Consider the following 22,362-nt stretch of genomic DNA (forward strand, 5'->3'; position numbering starts at 1 on the left):
TATTTTCATTACAGACTGGGCACATTTTTTAACTGTCGAGTCAACAGAATTTTAAACAAATCTTTTTTTTTTGTAAACCCATGTGAACCGTAAAGCAGTCAGTCTAAGGGAGACAAATGTTAACCGTAAATCAGTCCAATATCCACGCAGTGATCTCCCCTTAATTCTTTCTATATTTATAAAGGGAAGTAACCGCTGCGAGAGTTTGAAAGCAGTAAGTCTAAGGGAGACAATCGTGATAAAAAACACGATTTGGCTGTGCATACTTATCTTTTCTTGGAAATGGGTAGAATTTAATCAAAATCATAACAAACACTGCAGTGTATCTTTAGTTATATGATTTTATTCCAAAGGTCAACATTACATCAGTCACTCATATAGCATAGCATGGGAAACATTGTCTTGTTAACTTATAGATGAAATTAGTATTTGTTTGTGAAATGAAATACATGTACATTGTAATGCACATTGCACTGATTTCATTAAAATATACATGTATACAGTCATTTATTATCATAATACTCTGAATGAATTGAGGATATTCAAGTTTTTTTCTAATTAATACAGGATTCATTTTCATCAAGTGGTAAGAAAAATCATCAAATATGATAATTTTAATACCATAAGATGAAAATAAATCCCGTATTTGAAGAAAAACCTTGAATTTTCTGTTTGTCATATATTTTTTTTCTTTTCTAATCTTACAAATTTGAAAGACTACCCCTTCAATTTTGTGTATTGGCTGAACCATACAGGAAGAAGTCCAGCAAGACACCAGTGAAAATATGCAAAATATGTTTCAATGCAGTGATAAATAAATTTTTAAAAGTGAAAATACTGAAAATATGTTTCATTGCAGTGAAAAAAAAATTACAGTGAAAATACTGAAAATATCACTGCAGTGAAAAATAAATTTTTACAGTGAAAATACAGAAAATGAAAATACTCATTTTATTGTATCAATATTTGTCAATATTCTATTAATTTATAAGTATATAATTAAACATCAGTTTCAGTTTAAAATGCAAACAAAATATTATCTATGAAAAAAAAGTATACATGTACATGGGTTTTTGGCAGTTACAGAGAAAATTTTAATAATGGCAAGTAAATATGATTTTTGAATATAAATTTTTTAGGACATAATTTTATATTTGCACTCAACTGTTTTACTAAAGCACCTTTTAAATCTTGTTTAAAAAACATATAGTAAATTTTGCATTCTAAAACTATTTTATCTACAGCTATGCTAAACATGTACCAATACACCTGTTCTTAAAGACCACTCTCGAATAATAAAAGTTCTAAACCCTGCAATTAAATGCCATATTCTTACTTTAACATCTGTACACCTATTCAAACACAACTTCTGAGACAACCTGTCCACAATGACCACCTGTTTTCAAAAATAATGACTGGCCTAGTCTATACAAGTTTGAAAGTATACTTTTTTAAACCATTGAAACAGCCTGTATCCATTGTAAAACTCATTCAAATGTTTATTTTTGTAATATCTAACCAATTAACTGTTTAAATTTTTTTTTCAATAAACTTATATTATTGCCAAACAGTTAAGTTATTTCAGTTTTCATGATAAAAATTTACACAAATCAAATCCATTCTTTTTATATTTTGGATTTCCAACTCAAAAATAAAGAACATATGTTGTTAAAAATTCTTTGTTTCTTTTCATTTACCAATTGTCATAATGACCAGGGTCTGGAAACCACAAGCCTTTGAGGGTAGTGGTTGGCAATATTTTCAAGCCCAAATATGTTTTTTTTCATGCCATGAAAATGTTATATGGCACACAGTTTAGGTCATATGGCATTGAAATGTTGAACTTTTGAAGTGGAAAGTAGTCAAGAATAAACATAAATACAGTTATTTTGTAATTTTATTCTCCCAATTAAAAATAGATAAGTTTCTACATCTAAAATTCGATCAATTTATTTTCAGAAAATATGGTTTTCTTCTGGTAATTTTTCAAAGGCTAATGGGTCTTGTGCCTTGAAAAATTATACTGGCCCAATCTAGATTCTAATAGCCATTGGCGAGCTACCACTAAACTCGCAGACTGACTATTCAAATATATACAGCTAAAAGTTTTTATCATTTCCAACTACATGTAACTAACTGTTCCATTAAACTGAAACATCACTTCTTCCATGCCAAATAAAATTCTTTACAAAAGAATTAGACTTAAAGTAAAAAGAAGTCAATCAGAATTAAGAAATTGCCCAATTAAACATTTGCAAGTATTCAAATATTCTTCTACTTACGTATTACGACCTTACTATTTTACATATATTCTAACAACTGTTTTTTTTACCTAACACTGAGTGTTTACATTTTCAAAAACTAACAACTTTATATATTTCCAAATCTACATTTTGTATATACCTCATACTAACTGTTTTCCATGCAAAAACTTGCACCGGTCCCTTCCTAGTCTTACAGACAACATAAATTGACAACAGACTAACTCCGGAATTAAGAATATTTTGGGTCTTCCGTGCTTATCCGTGGGTACGAACAAGATTTTACAGCTACAGCTTCGAAAATAAGCGCATCCGATTGACTTATTTATTTTGACCGGCAGTGCACCGTGAAGCTATAAATAATAATGGTAAAAGTTTTTTTGTACCAGAGGATTAGCTTGTAAAAACCTTTTTTTTGTCCAGTTCCGGATAATATCTATTGTCAAGCCATTACAAGACATTTGTACAGACAAACACAGGACACTGCACAGTTAAGCATCTGAAAACACTGACATTAAATAAAACAATAGTTAGGTGTTTTTTTTCAAATCTCAACACTGACAAATAGTATAAAGTTAGGCAATTGACAACAGTCGCTAAATCGGCTTAACAGTTCGGCATATGAAAATATCAATAATAAATACAAACAAATTTAGGCATATTAAATATATGCAAAGTTAGGCCAATGAAAACACCACCACTAAATACATACAGGTTGTCATTTTGAAAACTACAGACACAGTTAGGCGTATCAAACAATGAAACTATAAACATATTCAGTTAGGCATTTAAAACAAACATTGAAAACCTTTACATTTAGAATTTAATGTAACATGAAGTTGAAGTTAAATAAGCTCCATTGAGGTTCAACACCCATAAAATTAAAAAAAATTAACATAGACCAACTTGGTCACTCAAAACAAACAAAAAATAAGCAAAAGATTAGCATGAAATATAACAGAATTAAATTGAAAATCAAGGAATGGCCGAGAGGTTAATGCGTCAGACTAGTAATCTAATGATCGCTATTCGCATGGGTTGAGTTTCTAAATAAGAGTGCATGATACTTATAGACAATCAGTATGAAAATTGTAAATAAAACATAAATTTAGCAATCAGACATAAATGCACACAATTAGACATAAACCAAACAATCACAAATAATGATTTCAACAGATGAGAAAATTAACATAGACATAAAATCTATTAAATACAGACATAAATTTAACAGACATGAATTCAATATAATTAGAATCAGACAAAAGTTCTACTCGACATAATTTTATCACAGTCAGACATAAATCTCAGCCAAACATAAATCGAAAAGTCAGACATATATCCAACAGTCAGACATAAATCTAAAAGTCAGTCATAAATCTAACAGTCAGACATAAATCCAAAGACCAGACATAAATCCAACAGTCAGACATAAATCCAACATAAATCCAAAAGCCAGACATAAATCCAACAGTCAGACATAAATCCAAAAAAATCAGACATAAATTTCAGTCAGATGAAGATATCACACAGACATAATTAGACATAACAAAAGTACAATCAGACATAAATCAAGCAGTCAGACATTATTAAAGCACAGACAGACATAATGTTTATCACAGATCACCTTCCTGCAAAGTGATTGTCAGTACAAATTAAAAAGGGGGGACGACGAACCTGAACAATATGAACACGTCATTTAAGAATAATACATAGTGTCATTGCAAAATAAAAACACAAGAGCTGTCCGTTACACAGCAAACTCGAGTATTCTCAGAGCTCAATAATCACAGAGAACAAGTATGTGAAGTTACAACCAATTTCCTTCAGTAGTTTTGGTGATACCAATTCTTGAACACAAAAAATTAACCTAAGTGTGGATGCCTATGCTGGCATTGACTCCAGGAAGAGTACAATAGCTCTCCATTTTCTTCCAAAAGCCGTGCTAATTAATAGTCTGAATAATAACAATTTACACCAAAGTCATGATATGATATACCATTACTTAAAATGCAAAAATTAAAAAAAAATCTGAATATACAAAATTTCATAATGTACTTGTGTAACGGACTTTTAATGCATGGGGAAATGACAATACACAGGGTGATTTAAGATCATGTTAAAATGTTAACCCTGATACAGAAAAATGACATGAGATTCTCTTCTTGAAACAGTGGCTAGTAAACCATGAAATTGTTATCTTAATCTTTTTTTAGTTGGACGTAAAGTTATGCTGACACAGTAAAGGTCAAATTACAAAATGGCGTCTTTCAAGCTTTACTGGTGGAAGAATACTTCTGGTGCCTCTTGTTGCATTATTTCGGACATGAGCAGGCACCGGATTAGAGCATCTTATTACCCTTTAGCTAGCTAGTGGTAAATGAAATTGAGCCATGAGAACAGTGCAGACCAAGATCAGCCAACAAGATCCTGCTGTCTGATCATGGTCCGCAATTTTTGCTATTCAGTCAGTAGTCCAATTTCATGGGTGCAAGTTAAAAATATCAGAAAACCAGAGAACTCTTAATTTAGTAAGTTAAAAATATCAGAAAACCAGAGAACTCTTAATTTAGTATCATTTCAATTAGTTTTTATATAGAATTCAAGAACTGAGCTTTCAGGACTAGAAAAATCCTGAACTTCAGGCAAATGGCTGAAAACTTGTACCCATGCAATTTTGACAATTTCCCTCAAAATGATTTATGGTTTTGACCGGATTGAAAGAAAGTCAAGTCCATTTAAAATATTTAGCATGTTTAGGGGGAAAAAAAACCCCACAAAATTAACAGCATGTAATGTTTGACAGTATGACATATGAATAGTGATTTTGAAAAAAAAATACTTATTTCAATATAATGCCATAAGAATGAACATTTAACTAAATTCTTAAAAGTTTAGTTACCAATATTGCTATTTAGCATGAAAATTAAATTAAAATTTAATGAGATTATTCAGGGTTAATTTTTTGGTGTTTAAATCTACCTTAAATTGTTTCAAGTTGGCAATTTTAAAGAATTTTTCAAAGGTTTCTTAAGCCTTAAAATGACTGAGTAAACTTTGGCATGAACCACTATCGCTGATATCTTCTGGTTTTACAGTTTTATAAAACTGTTTATACAATGATGAAATTTCAAATTCGAGAGTTGTTTTTTTTCAAGATTATTATGTTAATTTTTAAACTAAAGGAATTAAAGGTTTTTTTGTGGCAAAATGTCATTTTCAAGGGTTTTTGATGTGCAAAAAATCATTTTCGAAGAGGTTTTCAAGACAGATATGAAATATTTCATGGCCTGTGCCAACAATGCTCTAGGTGTTTACAATGACTGGCTCTTTTGCAATGTGTAATTCTGACAAAATTCCATACAGTTGCTTGTTTAAAATTCTAATTGCCCCTGAAGTTTCAGGTAACAAAGTAGGTCAAGGTCAATTACGTGAAAAAAAAATCAGTTAACCAGGGGCTTAACATTATCATACATATAAGCTTTAATTAAACATATTGTCACCTTAAAGCAATAACTGGTTATATCCTATTAAATTGAGAAAGACTTAACTCAATACTGCACCAAGGCGACCATATATGAACAAAAACAAATAACTTGAAAAATGAACAGAGGCGTATAAATATAGAAACCTGCAGTCAAACTGGCGGATGAATCAGACAACAAAAAATATGATCGTTTTAAAGACAAATACATGTACGTTGATTTAATATTATAAACACTGTTAATTTAACAGCACATATAGTTTATCACTTCGAAAATTCAACAAAACTGAATCATTTTCTTCGTCAGGATTGTGCCAGAAATTCATTGGTATCATGACATAATCATATTTTCCCTGTCATATCTAAGTTATCATTAAATTATCAAGTAAATATTATTATTCAGCGTATAAATCTTTAAAAAAAAATCAGCATCGCTTTGTGTAAGTTTATATTAAATATACAAAGTAAAGAAAAATTGATACCTACTACACATATACATACATGTATATGCATTTTCCGTAAGTATACAAAATCAATAATGAAGATTTTCCAGCATCAAAATTTTTTATCTCATGAAAAAAAATGATAATATGTTGTTTCACAGGTTTATAAAAGAAAGGTCACCCCAAAAAACTTTATGTGTAAAATATAATTTCTGGAACTTGTCCATCTTCAACTGAGGTCCCGTTGTTATTTCCTGCAGCGTAATGGAACTGAAAAGTGACCTTTCCGCCCGAAACTGACTCGTGCGTAACCTTCCGTAAACCCTTAGATCCGTAATATGAATCAGGTCCCTGATAAAAAAAAAAAAAAAAAAGAGTATACATCAATTAGTTATTTAGGACATAGATATCAATTTTGAGTGAATTGTTGTAGATTAATGCATGGTTGGAGTTCAAATGCGCAGAAATAAAATCACCAAGGTTGATAGGCCTGAGTGATTAATTACAAAGCATCTGAACGATAAACCCTGCATTATTCTAAAACAATGCACCCTAAATTGATATCTATTTCCGTTTTAACATGCTACTAAAAAGAGAATTGATAGAAATATGTTGAACTTCATTAAAATGACAATGTTCAAGGTGGTGGTGGTATTGGTAGTTTTCACTCCGGATCTCGAGAGTAAGCCACATTGAAATTTCCAGAGCACAGTAGAGCCACCGCATCCTTCCTGGGTAGGCTGTCAAGCAGTTTACCATTACTAGTTGCCTTCACTCTCGTAAGGAACTCTTACTTCTGTATATGCCAGAGCAGAGGTACAGTGCAAATGTCCGTAGAAAGGATTTCATTATCAATCACAACAAAAGTGACATGCACCGTCTGGTTGTCGAACTTGGGTTCCTGTTTCACAGTCCAAGCTCTACCTATTGAGCTAACCGACCGCTCATTTCACTCATACCAAACTAAATACGAGTATCTGTAACGGACGTGTCCATCTTTCAATCTGGACTAAACCATTCATCATTTTTTTGGGGGGAAATTTCAAAAATATATTTAGACCGAATAGCTTACAGTGAAGATCATGATGCAATGGACATAGAAGGGTTTTTTTCAATTCTTTAGAAATGTCAAACATGTGTTTAAAATGCTTTAATAATGGATTTAGAGCATGTTAGATGTTTAACAGTTTAAGAAAGTAGTGTTGAACAAGCAATAATGTGTCAAAAATGTAGCAAAATGTAAACAAAGTATATTTTGACTTCCATACAAAATACTTATTCACTATAATTAGACCAATTACTAATATAGCTAGAGAAGCAAATGATAGTTCATCTATAAAACAAATGAGTAATGTTTTGGAAACTGTCACACAAGATAACAAAAATAAATTTGTTTGTTTGATTGGGTTTTACGTCACACCGACACAGTGGAGGAAGACCTCAGGTGCCCATCCGTGCATTATTTCAGACACAAATGGGCACCTAAGTAGAACCACCTACCTTAAGTAAGCTAGCTGGATTATAAGCTTCCTCACATGGAAGAATCCAAAGTCCCTATCGGGATTTGAACCCACAGCGGTGAGGGACAAGTGGTTTGAAGTTAACGACCTTAACCACTCGCCCCCCCCCCCCCAAAAAAAAGTTTTTGAGAAATAAAATGATAGCATATATAAGGCATGATGGACCTTTAAGTAATAATTATTATTACAAAACTCACCTTGAGTGTGGAGCATGCAGTGTAGCTCACATTGGGTAATATTTCTACTGGCTCCTTAAACATTACACGAAATGTTGAGTTAGATCCGTCACACTGGAAGCTTGTATCGTTCACTCCTATAACTTTACCATTGTCCGATTGTAAAATCTACAAATTAAATTCGTCAAAATTTAGGATTTAACTCAATACACTGTTAGAGCAGTACCTCTAAACGCTTGCAGAAATCATGATCACAAAATAGACAAATATCGTTTTTTTCGTCAATTTTAACATTTTTCATTCATTATCGGATATAAATCGGTGTGAAGAGATGAATTAGACCATATAAAGTTCATTCCGCTAGGTGAAAAGGCAACATTTTAGCATTTAATCATTCAAGCGCCTTGTCTGGTATACACCGGAATATGGTACTTAGTGTGGTGTTCCAACACTTTTTTAGTTGCACTCCGAATCTTAAGCATTAGGTTAAATGATAATATCTTTGCAGGTATATATTACAGAAAAAAATCACCACCCCATATTTAACATAGTCCATACAGACACTTTGTATGAAAAAAAAGGAGCCTTCTATCTAATTTGTATGTAATTTTGCTAAAATTAGGGCTGGGAATGAATAAGGAATTTGATGTTCGAATATTCGTTTTCAATATTCGAATATATATTCGAATATTCGTTTTATTACAACATTTGTTTCAATATTTCTCTTTGACGTATCTGTATCCGAAATTGATTGCGTCGAATACTATACTACTTTAATATGCTTGTTATAATCGCCGATTAAAAATACCTTTATTACTACGTCAAAGTTGTTTTAATTTTATATATTGTAAATTGACATATATGTTTACATTTTGAAATAAATTTATTACCCTTTGTTCAGTAAATCCTATTTGTCTTATTAACGGGAGGTAACTCACGTGACTTGTTTGACAGTAATATGAATTATTGTAGCCTTTTAGCCCCAATAACAAATAATTATATTGAAACTTAACTTGTATTAAATATTTTTTTATTTATTTATAACTTTAGATAAGGTTTAAAATATTTTTAAAATAAATTTAGCAATAACGCAGCATATATCACACGGAGTGTAATATCTACGCGTTCATAACGGCCGATTAATGTGTTCCGATTTATTCTTCTTCACAAAATTTAAGACAACTATTGATTAATTGGAAAAATTATAACAGAGAAAACAATAATAAGATAATTAAATCGGAAAAAAATACATTCTAAACTATTAAACAGGTAAATTGCAAACTGTGAAACGGGTGCCCTTTTGATCAACTAGACCCCAAAGTTTTCACAGTTAATTGGGGGTAATCGCTGACACGCGTCATACTAACATGTGAACACCTGGTAGAGTAAAGGTTAATGGTTTAATTTAAGATCTTAATTAAAAAAATTTTTTTTCGAATATTTGTATTTGTTTTACAATGTTCGAATATTGTGTAAAGTTTCGAATATTCGATTATAATTCCCGGCCCTAGCTATAATAGAAAGAAAAACCCTGAATTAAACTGCAATTGTTAGGTTTAATGGGCTTAATATTTTGTCCAAATTTAAATAAATTTTGAACTAAGGAGATAGACTCATGGTTGTCTGTCACTAGAATATTTTGATAATACATGAAGGTTTTTTTGTAAATTTCCAAATATCATCTATATTTTCAAATATAAAACTTATGCATAAATTGAGTTTCTAAAAGTTTTTTCAGAGTCACTTGTCTTTCAGGAAGAGTAGCTTTTAAATCCAATGGGCAGGCAACAATTTTCTACACATTCTGAATCCAGTTCTCTTAAATTCTACTTGTAATTACTAGCGGACCAGTGGAATTTTCGATCTCAAATTATATATCTTTAATATTTACTGAAAAGCACTTTAGATTACCGGTATATAAGAATTTTTAGCAACTGGAAACAATGTTTATGGGTCCCATCAAGAGAAGGGAAATAGAGAAAGTACATACAATTCTTATTGTATGTCATACACATAACTCTTTTAATCACACAAACTCTTCTAGCATGGCAACAGTAACACAGTTAACAAGTAATTGGTTTATTAAATATGTGTTACAAATATCTTACTGGTTTAAACATATTTATTTAGGCTTGATTGCAAAACAAGTTCTTGCAACTTATATTAATCACTTTCTATTCCGCTTCCTGGAATCAACCAGTACTGGTGTCATATGAAGAAACATGGCTGTGACCCCGAGTAGGAATCGAACCCATGATCTCTGGGTTGAGAGGCAGACACCTTAACCACTAGACAACTGCTCCCCTTATAATGACGAAAGTGAATATTTTCCCAGAATCAGATAGTACATTCGTCATAATGATTACCTGTATATTAACTTGGTATTCTGTAGGCCCATGTATACTACCATACAGTCCAAATCCTACCACAAATATTCTCCTGTTCACCATAAACCTGAAACAGATAAAATCATACACATTAAAGGGACTTCGCTGAGGTCCAAAAGCCTAAGAACATTAAATTTGAATTTCTTACATAAATCATGAAAAACCTATCTCCTGCGCAGTGATCTCCCCTTATCAGTACAGAGATCTCTGCCATTACAAACATTGAAATATCATTATTTTGATATTATTTAGCTTTTTAATTTATTTTTCATTATTTTGCATACTTTTGATAATTTTTTGATAAAATATAACAGACGTACAAAAAATTAAAAATAAAACAAAAAGAGAAAAATGAAGCTAGATTTTCTATGTAATGGTCGATATTTACATTTGAATTTCGATGTTACCTCATGTGACTTTCATCATCATGTGACGTCTGTGAAGGCAGTGATTAAAATTCTGCCAAGGGAGGTAATCACTGTGAGGAGTTTGCTGAACTGTCTGTTATCAGTTTTGGGATATCGAAGTGAGAATTTTAAGTCAGTCAGCCAATAGTTAAGATCTTTGTTAGATTGCAGGGACATGCATATGAGCCTGCTTTAATAATGATATCAAAGGCTCATCACTTTCGATTCTAAAGGCCCATTAGGACGCAGAACTGCTTATCACTTTCGATTCTAAAAGCCCATTTGGTATAATCAAAGTGAATTAGTATTTTGTACATTGAGGTCAAAATACAACATTGTTTACCATTTGCTACCTTTAGGACACATTATTTCATGTTAATCGACACTTGCATCAGTTGTGTAACATCTAACACGCTTTAAATCCATTATTCAAACATTACTAAACAAATATTTGACAAATAGATCTACTGACATTTGAGGCATAATGTGCTTTTTAGCTGATGCTAAGGGACATGACATACCTGATTCTATCACTGGTACCACTGTAGCCCCACCGACTTTCTATCTGGCAAAACCGGGATACAACCTGCTCCTTTCCCGTCAAACAACATCGCGGAACATCCTACATAGTAAACACAATAAACATGACATAAAATCTAAATATTTTACAGCATAATTTCGTAGCTCAGGATGAAAACTTTTTCAGTATTGCTTTCCTTATTAATATTCAGTTTCAAAATCAAGAATTTTATGAACCAATTTTATTTCTGTTAAGCAAACATTTCTAGTTTGTCACAGATCGATGCAAATGCAACAAAAAAGATTACACTGTGGCTGAAATTTGAACTTGTAGATCCTGCTTACAAGTAAAAGTAACAATGCACCAGAACAATAACCCAAAGAAATTATTTTCTGTCAAAGATGTAAGAGGCTGTTATAAAGGTAGAGGTCTTTTCCAATAATAGCTGTAAAAGGTCCCAATGTTTGCACATCATATTAACACACTAACCTGAAAATTTATGGCTGGTTTAGGATTGACAGTGAAGTATAGGAAAAGCTGGACAACTTCTCTATCTTCCAAAATCCCACTTTGAGCCGGGCCCACGGCAAACTCTTCAATACTCATTAGCGGGAACCGGATCAATCGTAATGCCCTTCCGAGGGTCTGACGTTGATTTTCTGGTGTCGGCTGTATATTTCTTCTATTACATTCCGCCTCCGACCATCGAAATACAGCAGTACAGAGTTTACTCTCTCTTATACCAAGAGTGTCTCTTTCGAGAACAACACAAAGAGTATCATGATCAATGTCTGTGAAGCCCTCAGCATTCAATGCCTCAGATGTGCTTTTATCTATTGTCTCTAAACACAGTGCGGCAAGCTGCGGCTCATCAAATAACCGTGCCTGTGTAAGCAGCATGAAAGCATTATCACTATTTAAATTTCTCTTAAGAAAGTCAACACAAGCCTTTTCCAGCGCAGGCACAGCGTATTTCTTCGCTGTATACAACGTGGTCATCACAGTCTCCGGTCCTATATTAACCTCGTCAGCATATAGAAATTTAAGTAACGCCAAAAAAGCAGCAGGCTCAACATCTGGTATTTCTACAATATCGTCTTTAGTTGCCATTTGCCCGTTAAACTGGGCATCAAACACTGCCGACCCGACCGAAAGCACAAATTTATGAGCGGGTATAATTTGATCGTTGGGTGGTTTGCCAACTCGAAACTGTATATCGCTCATGATTTCAGTGTTTATCAAATAAGCAAGTCTTTCCTTCACAGTTGTTTTCGAGGCCTGCCAATTGTATGGAGCATTGGCTTGATTGGTTAGGCTCGTAGCCGCTGATGGGGCACTTGTCACGGGGATTATCTGAGATGATAATGAACTATTCGACCCTGAATAATCATTTAAAGTTAAAGAAGACAAAGACAAACTTGATTCAGCTCGTTCACTTTCCCGTTCTCGATCTCCAGTTATTTGATTAGAACACACATTCAAATTTGCTTGCGAGGAGCTGTTAGCAATCATTGCAGAAACAGTGTTCGCTCCATTTGAGTTGCTGTGATTTCTTGTGCCAGATGTACCTTGGTTTGCACGACCGTTAGACTCACTGCTACGCTGATTCTTGGCAGCTGGAGCATCGTCTTTACCTAACTTATCTCTCTCCATGTTTTCATTGCTCTTCTTTCTTCCTATTGATAAGAAAAAAAAAACCCCATACAATTCAGGTTAATCTCTCATGTTATTTAACTTTTTATAAAGATTTACACAATTACGGTATATGTCAGATTACACAATTAAATCCGACTCCATTAGTAAATTATACAAGTCTTTTCAAGAGTTTTTCAAAGATTTGAAAACAGGGCGACTATAATTTTGCTTTGCTCAGTCTTTACTATGCCAAACGCGGTACAATTCAGGTATATCCGGGTCATGATTTATATACATGTACATGTCAGGAAATTTAAAAAGTTAGTGCAAATAACTACTGAAAGTGCCTACATACGGACGTTTTGGATTAAATTTGGACCAGTAAGCAATAGTATTATAGCTGCCTTTTCTGTTTCAACTGTTTGCATGCACTGACATTAGTTGTTATTAAGAAAAAGATCAATTTATGTTCAAAATCGTCTTCTTTCAGCTTGGTCAAGCAATCCGACCTAGACAGAGTGCGTTTTCACTTTAAAATTCCATCTTTTGTCATACCAAATTGTCTAATATTGTACATTTTTCAAAAGAGAAATCATTTCTGCGTAGATTGCACTGTATTTGGTGAAAATTGGTTGACAATTAACAAAGATCTGGGAGGTAAAATAAGGCCTGGTGGTTAAGTTCGGCTGGGAAACCTTTCTACCTTTACTATATTTATGGTACACATGTATATATGGTTGGGGTGTAACAATACAGCAAAAACCGTATTGCAATATATTGCCATTTTGCTGAAGCGTATTGCAATATATTGCCATGTATATGTTTTGATGTAAAGATGGGGTAACATTTATATATTATTATTATATGTATATATTTTTAGTAGAAACTTAATAAAAATGTAAGGAATAAATAGAAAGTAGTGTCACACAATTTGATAAACAAAACTAGTCGCGTGTAACCTTTCATATCTGGGCCGCTTATGTAAATTATGCGGCCGCTTATTGACTTTTAAGTGTACTAGTTGTCGGATACTTTTATCTTACGTTGGTGCCAACAAAATTTGCCAATTAAAGATTTTATGTGAAATTTGTACAAAATTAGAAGGCAATTAATTGAAAATTATGATTTTTATAAAATACCGGTTTTCCAAAAATCGTACCGCGGTTCGAAATTTATTTTTTCATATTGCAATATATCGGTATACCGGTAAACCGTTACACCCTTAATATATGGATGAATTATCTAACTAGAAATGTGTCCTTAGGACACTGATGCCCCCACACGCCACTGTTCTGTCAATCTTATGACTCTAGGTCAAATATTTTTTGGACTACATGTGCCACAAGTTGAAAACTAAAAATCAACAAAGGGCCATAATTCTGTTAAATTTGGTCACAGCAAAAAATCCTTCCTTTACTACCATCTACACATTAAAGTTGTTAATCCCTGGAAGTTTAAGCAAAATCTGCCATCCGGTTTAAGAGGAGTTGCATTCACAAAATTTCTAATAGTATATAGTGAAAAAATCAACAAAGGGCCATAATTCTGTAAAATTTGGTCGCAGCGAAAATTCCTTCCTTTACTACCATCTACACCTTAAGGTTGTTCATCCCTGGAAGTTTAAGCAAAATCTGCCATCCGGTTTAAGAGGAGTTGCGTTCACAAAATTTCTACATAGTATCTAGTGAAAAAATCAACAAAGGGCCATAATTCTGTTAGATTTGGTCGCAGCGAAAATTCCTTCCTTTACTACCATCTACACATTAAGGTTGTTCATCCCTGTAAGTTTAAGCAAAATCTGCCATCCGGTTTAAGAGGAGTTGCGTTCACAAGATTTCGGGACGTACGGACGGACTGACGGACAGACTGACGAACGGACAAGTGCAACGCTATATGCTCCCACATTGTGGGGGCATAAAAACAACTTTCCTTGTTGTTTTATTGACAATAAGATATTCTAAAAACATTTTGAGTGAAAAAATATTTCATAAGTGAAATTTTTTTTTTTTAAAATAAGTGGGTATGTTCATGTGGTAGACAGACGTTTCACTATTGAGACGGTTCACACCAAGAAGGTTCACACCAAGACGTTTCACTCCCAAATGGGAGTGAAACATCTTGGAAGATGTTTCACTCCCATTTTTACCAAAACTTTTCTAAGACTTATGATATACTAAAAATAAATAGACCTTAAATTTAATAAAAATTAATTACGGAAGGGAATTTCACTTTTGGTTAATGACTATTTACTCAGTACTTAAGTTTATATATCATAATTGTTACCCTGTTTCCAGGGCTGAAAATTAGCGGTCGCCCAGTCGCCCACGGCGACTTAATTTGTAATTGGGCCACCAAAAATTTCAAAATAGTCGTCCAGTCGGCGACTAAAAAAATCGGCCGTAGATTAAATTAATATCCGCCATTAAATCAACTCATGTGAAAAATCAAAGGAGCAAATTGGCTCCAAAATTATTAAATTGGCTCAAGAAAATCACGATTGGCAGTATTACTTTTGGAATCTCCAGTCTAAATTTAGCATTTGCTATTTTAAGAATGGAAAAGTACACATTTGGTTTTCCATTTTCAATTTCCGCTTTACCGCTTCTTATCTCAAAACACAGCGACACAGTCTACTTCTTGTGGGTTATTGACTGGTTTATATTTTTATCTCCCCTTCTGTATTAAATATCGATATGAAAAGTAACACAGTCTAATACACTGGCCCTCAGCGTTTGTTTACATCAGCTGATAAATATGACACTAATTGTCGTGAACATACCTGGCAGTTTGTTGAATATGCATTGGAAAATTGGGTCTAAATATTTAATATGAAACTATAAGTAGGGGCATCCCAAGATTATCGCTAATCAAATCTGAAGTTTGGGTATGAAATAGCGACAAATTATGTTCTGCAGTTGACACTTGACCTGTTGACGGTAAGTTTGCATTCAGTAAATCTTATCGTTGTTGATAAACAGATCGAAAGAAACTATTGGTTAAGAGTAATGGTTGTTTTTTTATATGTTTTTTTTTCTTTTTTTTTTCTTCGGGGGAGGGGGTTGATTGCCATTTTATTCTAACCTAATTATGCCTTTACAAGAAATTTATTTGACATTTGGCTTTACAGAGAATTCCTTGGAAAAAAAGATTGACCTTGATTTGACTTAATATCAAATTTAAGTTTTGTAACCCCTGAAGCTCTTGCAGAAGTATTCATTTATAAATGGCTTATGACTGTGAAATATTAAAGAAAGATTCAGTTAAGTAACATACAAACAGAAAATGCCTTCAGATAACTTATACTGATTCCTATACTCTTATAATGACAGTAGTACATGTGATTTTATTCCTTAATTATCTTTAGTTTAGAATTTTCAATATTATTTTCTTCACTCTTCTTACTTTCAAACTTGTTTCTTCTGTATTATTTCAGATACAGATAGTCTTCAAGCCAAATCTTTGTCATTAACCAAGCAAGCTGAAGCAGCACATTGGAATGTGTTTCTGCTGTTACTGTCATGCCACTGACTTAACCAGGCAAATGTCATAGCTACTGAGCGGGAAGCTTTTATAATTATTGACTGTAAATTTTATAAGTTTGATGTGTTAATGTGATAAAAATGTAGGAACCAAAATAAAAAGTGGACAATATAGTTTATGTTTTTCTAAATACCTCATGCCATACCATTCTGCCTTATTTGAAAATAAAATACAGGCACGCAATTTTCGTTGCCAAAAAATTGGCTAAAAAAAAATTTGCCAGTGCTAGTCCCTTTCTGTTCATAATTTGTTGGTCCACTAATATATTTACTGGGCCACCAAAATTTTACAGTCAGTGGCCCAGGTGGCCACCAAGCTTAAATGGTTAGTTTTTATCCCTGGTTTCTATATTTATTATCGTACATGTGGAACAGGTAAGAATGCATTATTTTTGTAATCATAAATACTTTTTAAACAGTAAATATATTATATTAATTTTATAGACAAAATTCTGAAATTTTCGACCCTGTATTATGTATGTATATGTAGAAGGTTTAAACCTTTGTCAAGCAGTACCTATATAGATAAGTAATTTAACTTAATGGCCATTGCAATCAGAAATGCCTTAAAGCATTGGGCTTTTTTTCAATATTTGTGATGTAAAATCATTATTTTCTGACTAAAATTCAATATAAAAGAAAAATTGTCTTTCATAAAGTGAGACATCTTAAATCATAATAAAACTAACGTAAGAATAATGATATCAAATATCAGAGAAGTTGCATGAAAACATATTAAAATTTACATACATTGTGATTCATGTTCTCCTTCTTTGTTTTTTTTTATTTCTATTTATTTATTTATTTATTTTTGTTTGGGGGGATATATGTTGGACTGAATATAATTGTATTATCTAATAGATCTTTACAACTGTTAATGATAAGATTTCATATGTGATTTTCTTTGCATTAAGTATGTAAACATTCTGCAAATTTTCTAAAATAAAAATAATTTATTTATATATCGGATTAAAATTATTTTAATTTGTTGTATTAACAAAACTTATAATGGAGAAGTTTCTGTTTCCAAGACTTTTGTTTTAATTGGATGTTATCTAAAAACTATTTTAATGGTCCAATAAACAACTGATTAGTAAACTGTTGATGCTAAAGTGCAGTGTTTATACAACTGATTTAATGGTGATGTCAAACTGTTAGTTGTTGGTCTCAGTGTTTATACAACTAATTAGGTGATGAGATTACTGTTAACACCACAATTACCTATGTTTGTTTAATGGCTACTGTTTAATAAATTGATAAAGAAATAATTCAAAAGAATAATTAATTCTATACACATCTTTTGCATATTATTGTTTAAGACTTACATGAAATAACGAAATATTTTGATTTTATATTTATATATAAGGCCATTTTTTTTTTATATTTTGGTTTACTGATTTTTTCCAAAAAAAGGTAGGGTCAGAGGAGGGAAAAAAAAAAAAGAAAAAAGTTTTCATAATTATCTTCATGTCTGGAAGGTGAGATACTTTATAAGTATCCCTTCTCTTATGATTAGTCCATTCCCATTCTGATAAATGTGATGCGTATGTTGTACTTACGACCGACTGTCTAAATTCCACAGTGCTTATAAATACACAAAACAACAAAATAGCATCCACAAATTGATAAAATATCATGTTGCTATTATTTAATATACACACGAGATGACCTCGCCGACCCTTCAAAAGAGTCGGTAAATCTTTGATGTTCACACACATGTAGTCCCAGTTGTTTAATCCGAATCATCAAAGGTGCCGAAACTCAACTGACTTGCACTCATTTATTTATATAACAGAAGTTTAAAAACCTGTCAAGAAAAGATTACACATGTTAAATTATTGTCCAAGTCAGAGACATAGACATAATCAAGTTGAAAAATATTTCTATCGGAAAATTAGCGGTCAATTACTGACATGTAAATTATTAATAGTAAGTGCATTTTTTTTATTTTGTTTGAAAGGAAACCCGTATCTAATCTCCTTTTAAAGACTATTGTTTTTGTTAAATCTGTAAATAGTGATCTTGTCACTATATTTCTTTTTAAATTTAATTTAATCTGATTCTCATTGAATAAGATTTCTCTCGCTGTATCCATGAAAGTGATAACTTGCGTATTTTGGCTTCTTTTTTTTATGTAGTTGTTTTTCTTTGACATTTCTACACAATTGGACCTTCAAAACATATGATTTTATACATACATACATGAATTATATTTTAAATATATAGATATTAACCTAATTAATTTGGCGAGAATGGTTTAACTCATTTTGCAGACATTTTTCTTCATGCAAAATACATCGCCGTCCAGGGGTTTTTTTTACTAAGAAATTGACACCGATAGTCGGCGTCTTCCCCTCGGTAAATAGCCAAGTTTTTTCCCCCAAAAAAATTCTATTTTTCCTTTAAACTGGATCAGATTTAATAATTACACTGTTTAAAATATTATTTTTCTTCATTTTATGCAGGATAAACCACCAATTGTTGTTCAAAATAACCAAAAACATTGCAGGAAACTGCAAGTACTGTCTCAACATGGAGGCAGCCATTTTTTTTCTTGGCTATATCCCGTACTAAACGGTACTATTTCTGGAAATCAGTTGCTATCAAAATATTGTCATTTTCTTGGTTATTTTTAGTAAAGTAATATATTTTGTACTTCTTATTATGAAAATGACTTGTATGGAGCTAAAGTGTGTCACAGATACACTATTATACCTATACTGTATTAAATTTCATACAAAAATAGAAGTATAAAAACCATTCACCACCATACATATTAAGAAAATATGTTATACTGCAAAGAATATTTTGCATGATGATAAAGTTTTTAAGGGGAAAAAGATATAGTTGTAACTCTCTACTATGTAGTTAAGTATATAGTATAAATAACGTCATAATAAAGTTTCCCCAAATTGACTTTTTTCGTATATTTTTTCCCCTCCCTACCAGCGTCCAGCGTCTTCCCCTTTTCCTAAAAAAAACCCCTGCCGTCAAAAATTATCTCGACGTTTCTTTGACAAGTCTAATAAGTAATAAGTTGGACTTCTATAAATCTCCCATAGAACATTTAGATCTAAATTTGATTAGCGCATATTTTGAGTACTTTTTTTTTCGGGGCAGATTTTTTTTTTTTTCATTTTCCCAAAAAATGGATGCGGCGGGTCAGTAAACCGAAATATCAAAAAATAATGGCCTAATTGATATTTTTTTTATTATTTTAACAATTATTTTTTTTGATAAAAATAATTGATATCAAGTTAATGACATTATTTCCATTTTTATGAAAGTAATAATGAAAATATTACTCTCAAGGATGAGCATAGTATAGTTGATATAAGTATGAATTCCTTTTTAACAATTGCGTGTTTTATTTTGAATAACCAACCATATCTTTTATCATCACCTATTAAACCATTTTTCAATGCAACAAAAATAAAAAAAAATGTATATTACAGAACTTAAATTGCTTATCTACAATGTGTGAACAGTCTTGGGAGTGAAACGTCTCAATAGTGAAATGTCTTGGGGGTGAAACGTCTGACATTCTGGTCATGTACATGCCACACACCGACTGCCTTTGGTTCATTTAGTATAGATAAAATAATCAAGCATGCCAATTCCAGGCACTGAATCAATTTTCCCATCCCATCATGAGTCACAATAACAAATATGATGTGAAATAAACAGATAAATAGATAAACAATAACTATAATACTGTGTTAATATCGAGCTCGACGAGCTGGCCCGAAGGGTCTGCTCCCAAAGCGAGCTTTACGGTAACGAGAGTACCTGCTAAGTGATGGTTTTGAAAACTTTCGTCTTAAGTACCGAATTGGAAACATCGCAACTTTTCGAATTTAAAGATAAGTATAAAAACTGAGGAATTCTAACTGAAAAGGGATGTGTAGACTGGTCACCCGCGCACGTCTATGGGAACAATAATTGGACAGGGAACCAGAATAACGGAAGCTGTGTATAAAATAGCGAATGCCAGTTTTAAAACGGAAAATGTAAAATGAAAATTGAAGGCGCCATTTTGTTTGAAAAATCTTTTTGACGAATTTTGTTGTGAAAACTATCTAGAATGAAAGAAAATGGTCTAACTAAGAAAATGAATCCGAACACCAATATCTTTTATTCAGTCATTAACACTGTACAAACGTTTAAAGTATTGTTTACGTCACGTCACAATGTAGCGCCAAACAGCACATGCAAAACAATCAAATCAAGTACGCTATTTTAATGTCGCAAACATTTTAAGTTTTACATTTATTTCACTTTTAATAACCTTTATTTCGCTTGAAAAATTTTAGAGTGAAATAAAATAAACAAACAAATTTTTATCAACGTTTTCAAAACTCTTTATTCATTTAACGACAGGGGCGGAGCCATATTTAACACAGTATGTGTGACGTCACACGCACTCGTCACTGCATTTGAAATAAAAATGAGAAATTATTTCATACTATTTCACGTTAAAAGTACATCGAGCTCGCTTTGAGGCTTTGCCTTTTTCATATTAATATAAAAAAACTACTAATATTTAACATTTTTGACAATAATTTGGACCGGACCCAGACCAGTCCCAAAAGTCCCCTAAAAATCCTTGAGTAAGTAAGTATGCTTCTCTTTGTAATATGAAATTAGGCAAAGCCTATGAATGGGGAAGTCGGTAAAAAAAATCCTTTCATTTTTCCGTTTTAAAGGTGTCATTCGGTATTATATGTATACCCACTTCCGTTTTCACTCAGAACACTCGACGATTATTATTAATCCTAACAAGAACTGACACCGAAAATTTAATTGATAGGTATAGCATTCTATATATTTTTTAATTGTTTTTTAATTGAATTTTCTCTTAAATATACACGTGCAGTCTATAGCCGGGCAAGCCAAAGCCCGGGCCCGCTTCGCGGGGCCGGACTTTGACTTCCCCGTATTATACATATCCGAAATTGGCTGTCCGAAATTCAAAAATGCATGCAAATTGTGACTAACAAATATATCATTTAAACAAAGAATATTTGCATTCTAAAAAGTTAGTGACCATAAGCTCAAATAATTATCACACAAATGCATCAACAATACACTCTTCTTCATCTAAATAAAAAGATAAATTATTACAAACTTTATCTTTTTTTCTTCCTTTCTATAGACCCGTGCATTCGAATTTTTTTATATAGACCATAATCAAAATCAATATCTATAGTCATACAGTCAGCAATTATTAAATAATAAATAAAAAAAACATGTTTGCACTCAAATGTTTGGTGGCCTTTATTGCTTATTCATAAAAATAAACAAAGTTCAGGATACGAATATTTTTACAATAGTGCTTGATTACTTATTGTAGCATCTGTCTTATTAGAATATATTCTGACATATATAATAAACGGTTAACACCACTTAATTATTTGTACAACTTGTTTGGAAACAATTTAAGTTTATTGTCGTCTATTCGGTCCATTTGAAAATATATTTGCTTGTGAATTTTCATGAAAGACAATGAAAACTAGAGATGATTGGATTGCGCGGTATTGACACTAAGATGGTTCAAAACCTGGTGTAATTGTAAACGATGCAGATGTCCCAAAGTGGGAGTTGAATGTTTTTATTCAGATATGACATTGACATTAAAATAATGTTTACCACGGTAGTCAAATAATTGACTTGTAGGCCCCTCATGAGTAAGAAATGTTTATAGTTTTATTTCTCGAAGCTTTTTCAATTTTCTTGTACTGTTATAGTTTCCAAAAGTCAATTATTGGCCAATAACCTGAACCACTTATTGCTTCTTTTGTATTTCGGCATTTTAGTATAGTTGCTGTGATTAGTATTTTGTATGGAAATATGAATACTATTTTGTTTACATTTTGCTACTTTTATGACAACCAATATCTTCAGGTTATAAGCATCCAACATGGTTTAAAACCAGTACGTTGACAAGTTTCGTTGTAATTACAATTTTATGAATATAAAAAATAAATATTCGT

General features: G+C 32.1%; 1 protein-coding gene across 2 annotated transcripts; it reads right to left on the bottom strand.

The window, feature by feature from the left end:
* Window positions 1-321: 321 nt before the first annotated feature.
* On the bottom strand, window positions 322-21,636 carry LOC132741262 (BTB/POZ domain-containing protein 1-like). Of its 2 annotated transcripts, none has more exons than XM_060729393.1 (6): window positions 21,498-21,636; window positions 11,685-12,871; window positions 11,197-11,297; window positions 10,248-10,335; window positions 7,903-8,049; window positions 322-6,536 (listed from the first exon to the last, which is right to left on the bottom strand). In XM_060729393.1, the coding sequence occupies exons 2-6, from the start codon at window positions 12,846-12,848 to the stop codon at window positions 6,378-6,380; spliced, it is 1,659 nt and encodes a 552-aa protein (XP_060585376.1). In that variant the 5' UTR covers window positions 12,849-12,871; window positions 21,498-21,636; the 3' UTR covers window positions 322-6,377. The 2 variants fall into 2 exon arrangements, with proteins under 2 accessions (XP_060585376.1, XP_060585377.1); XM_060729394.1 differs by having other exon boundaries at window positions 21,494-21,546.
* Between the last annotated feature and the right edge of the window lie 726 nt (window positions 21,637-22,362).

This window comes from Ruditapes philippinarum, unplaced genomic scaffold (genome assembly GCF_026571515.1).
Source record: "Ruditapes philippinarum isolate M1 unplaced genomic scaffold, ASM2657151v2 ctg1593_1_1_1_1, whole genome shotgun sequence".
NCBI classification, from domain to species: Eukaryota; Metazoa; Mollusca; class Bivalvia; order Venerida; family Veneridae; genus Ruditapes; species Ruditapes philippinarum.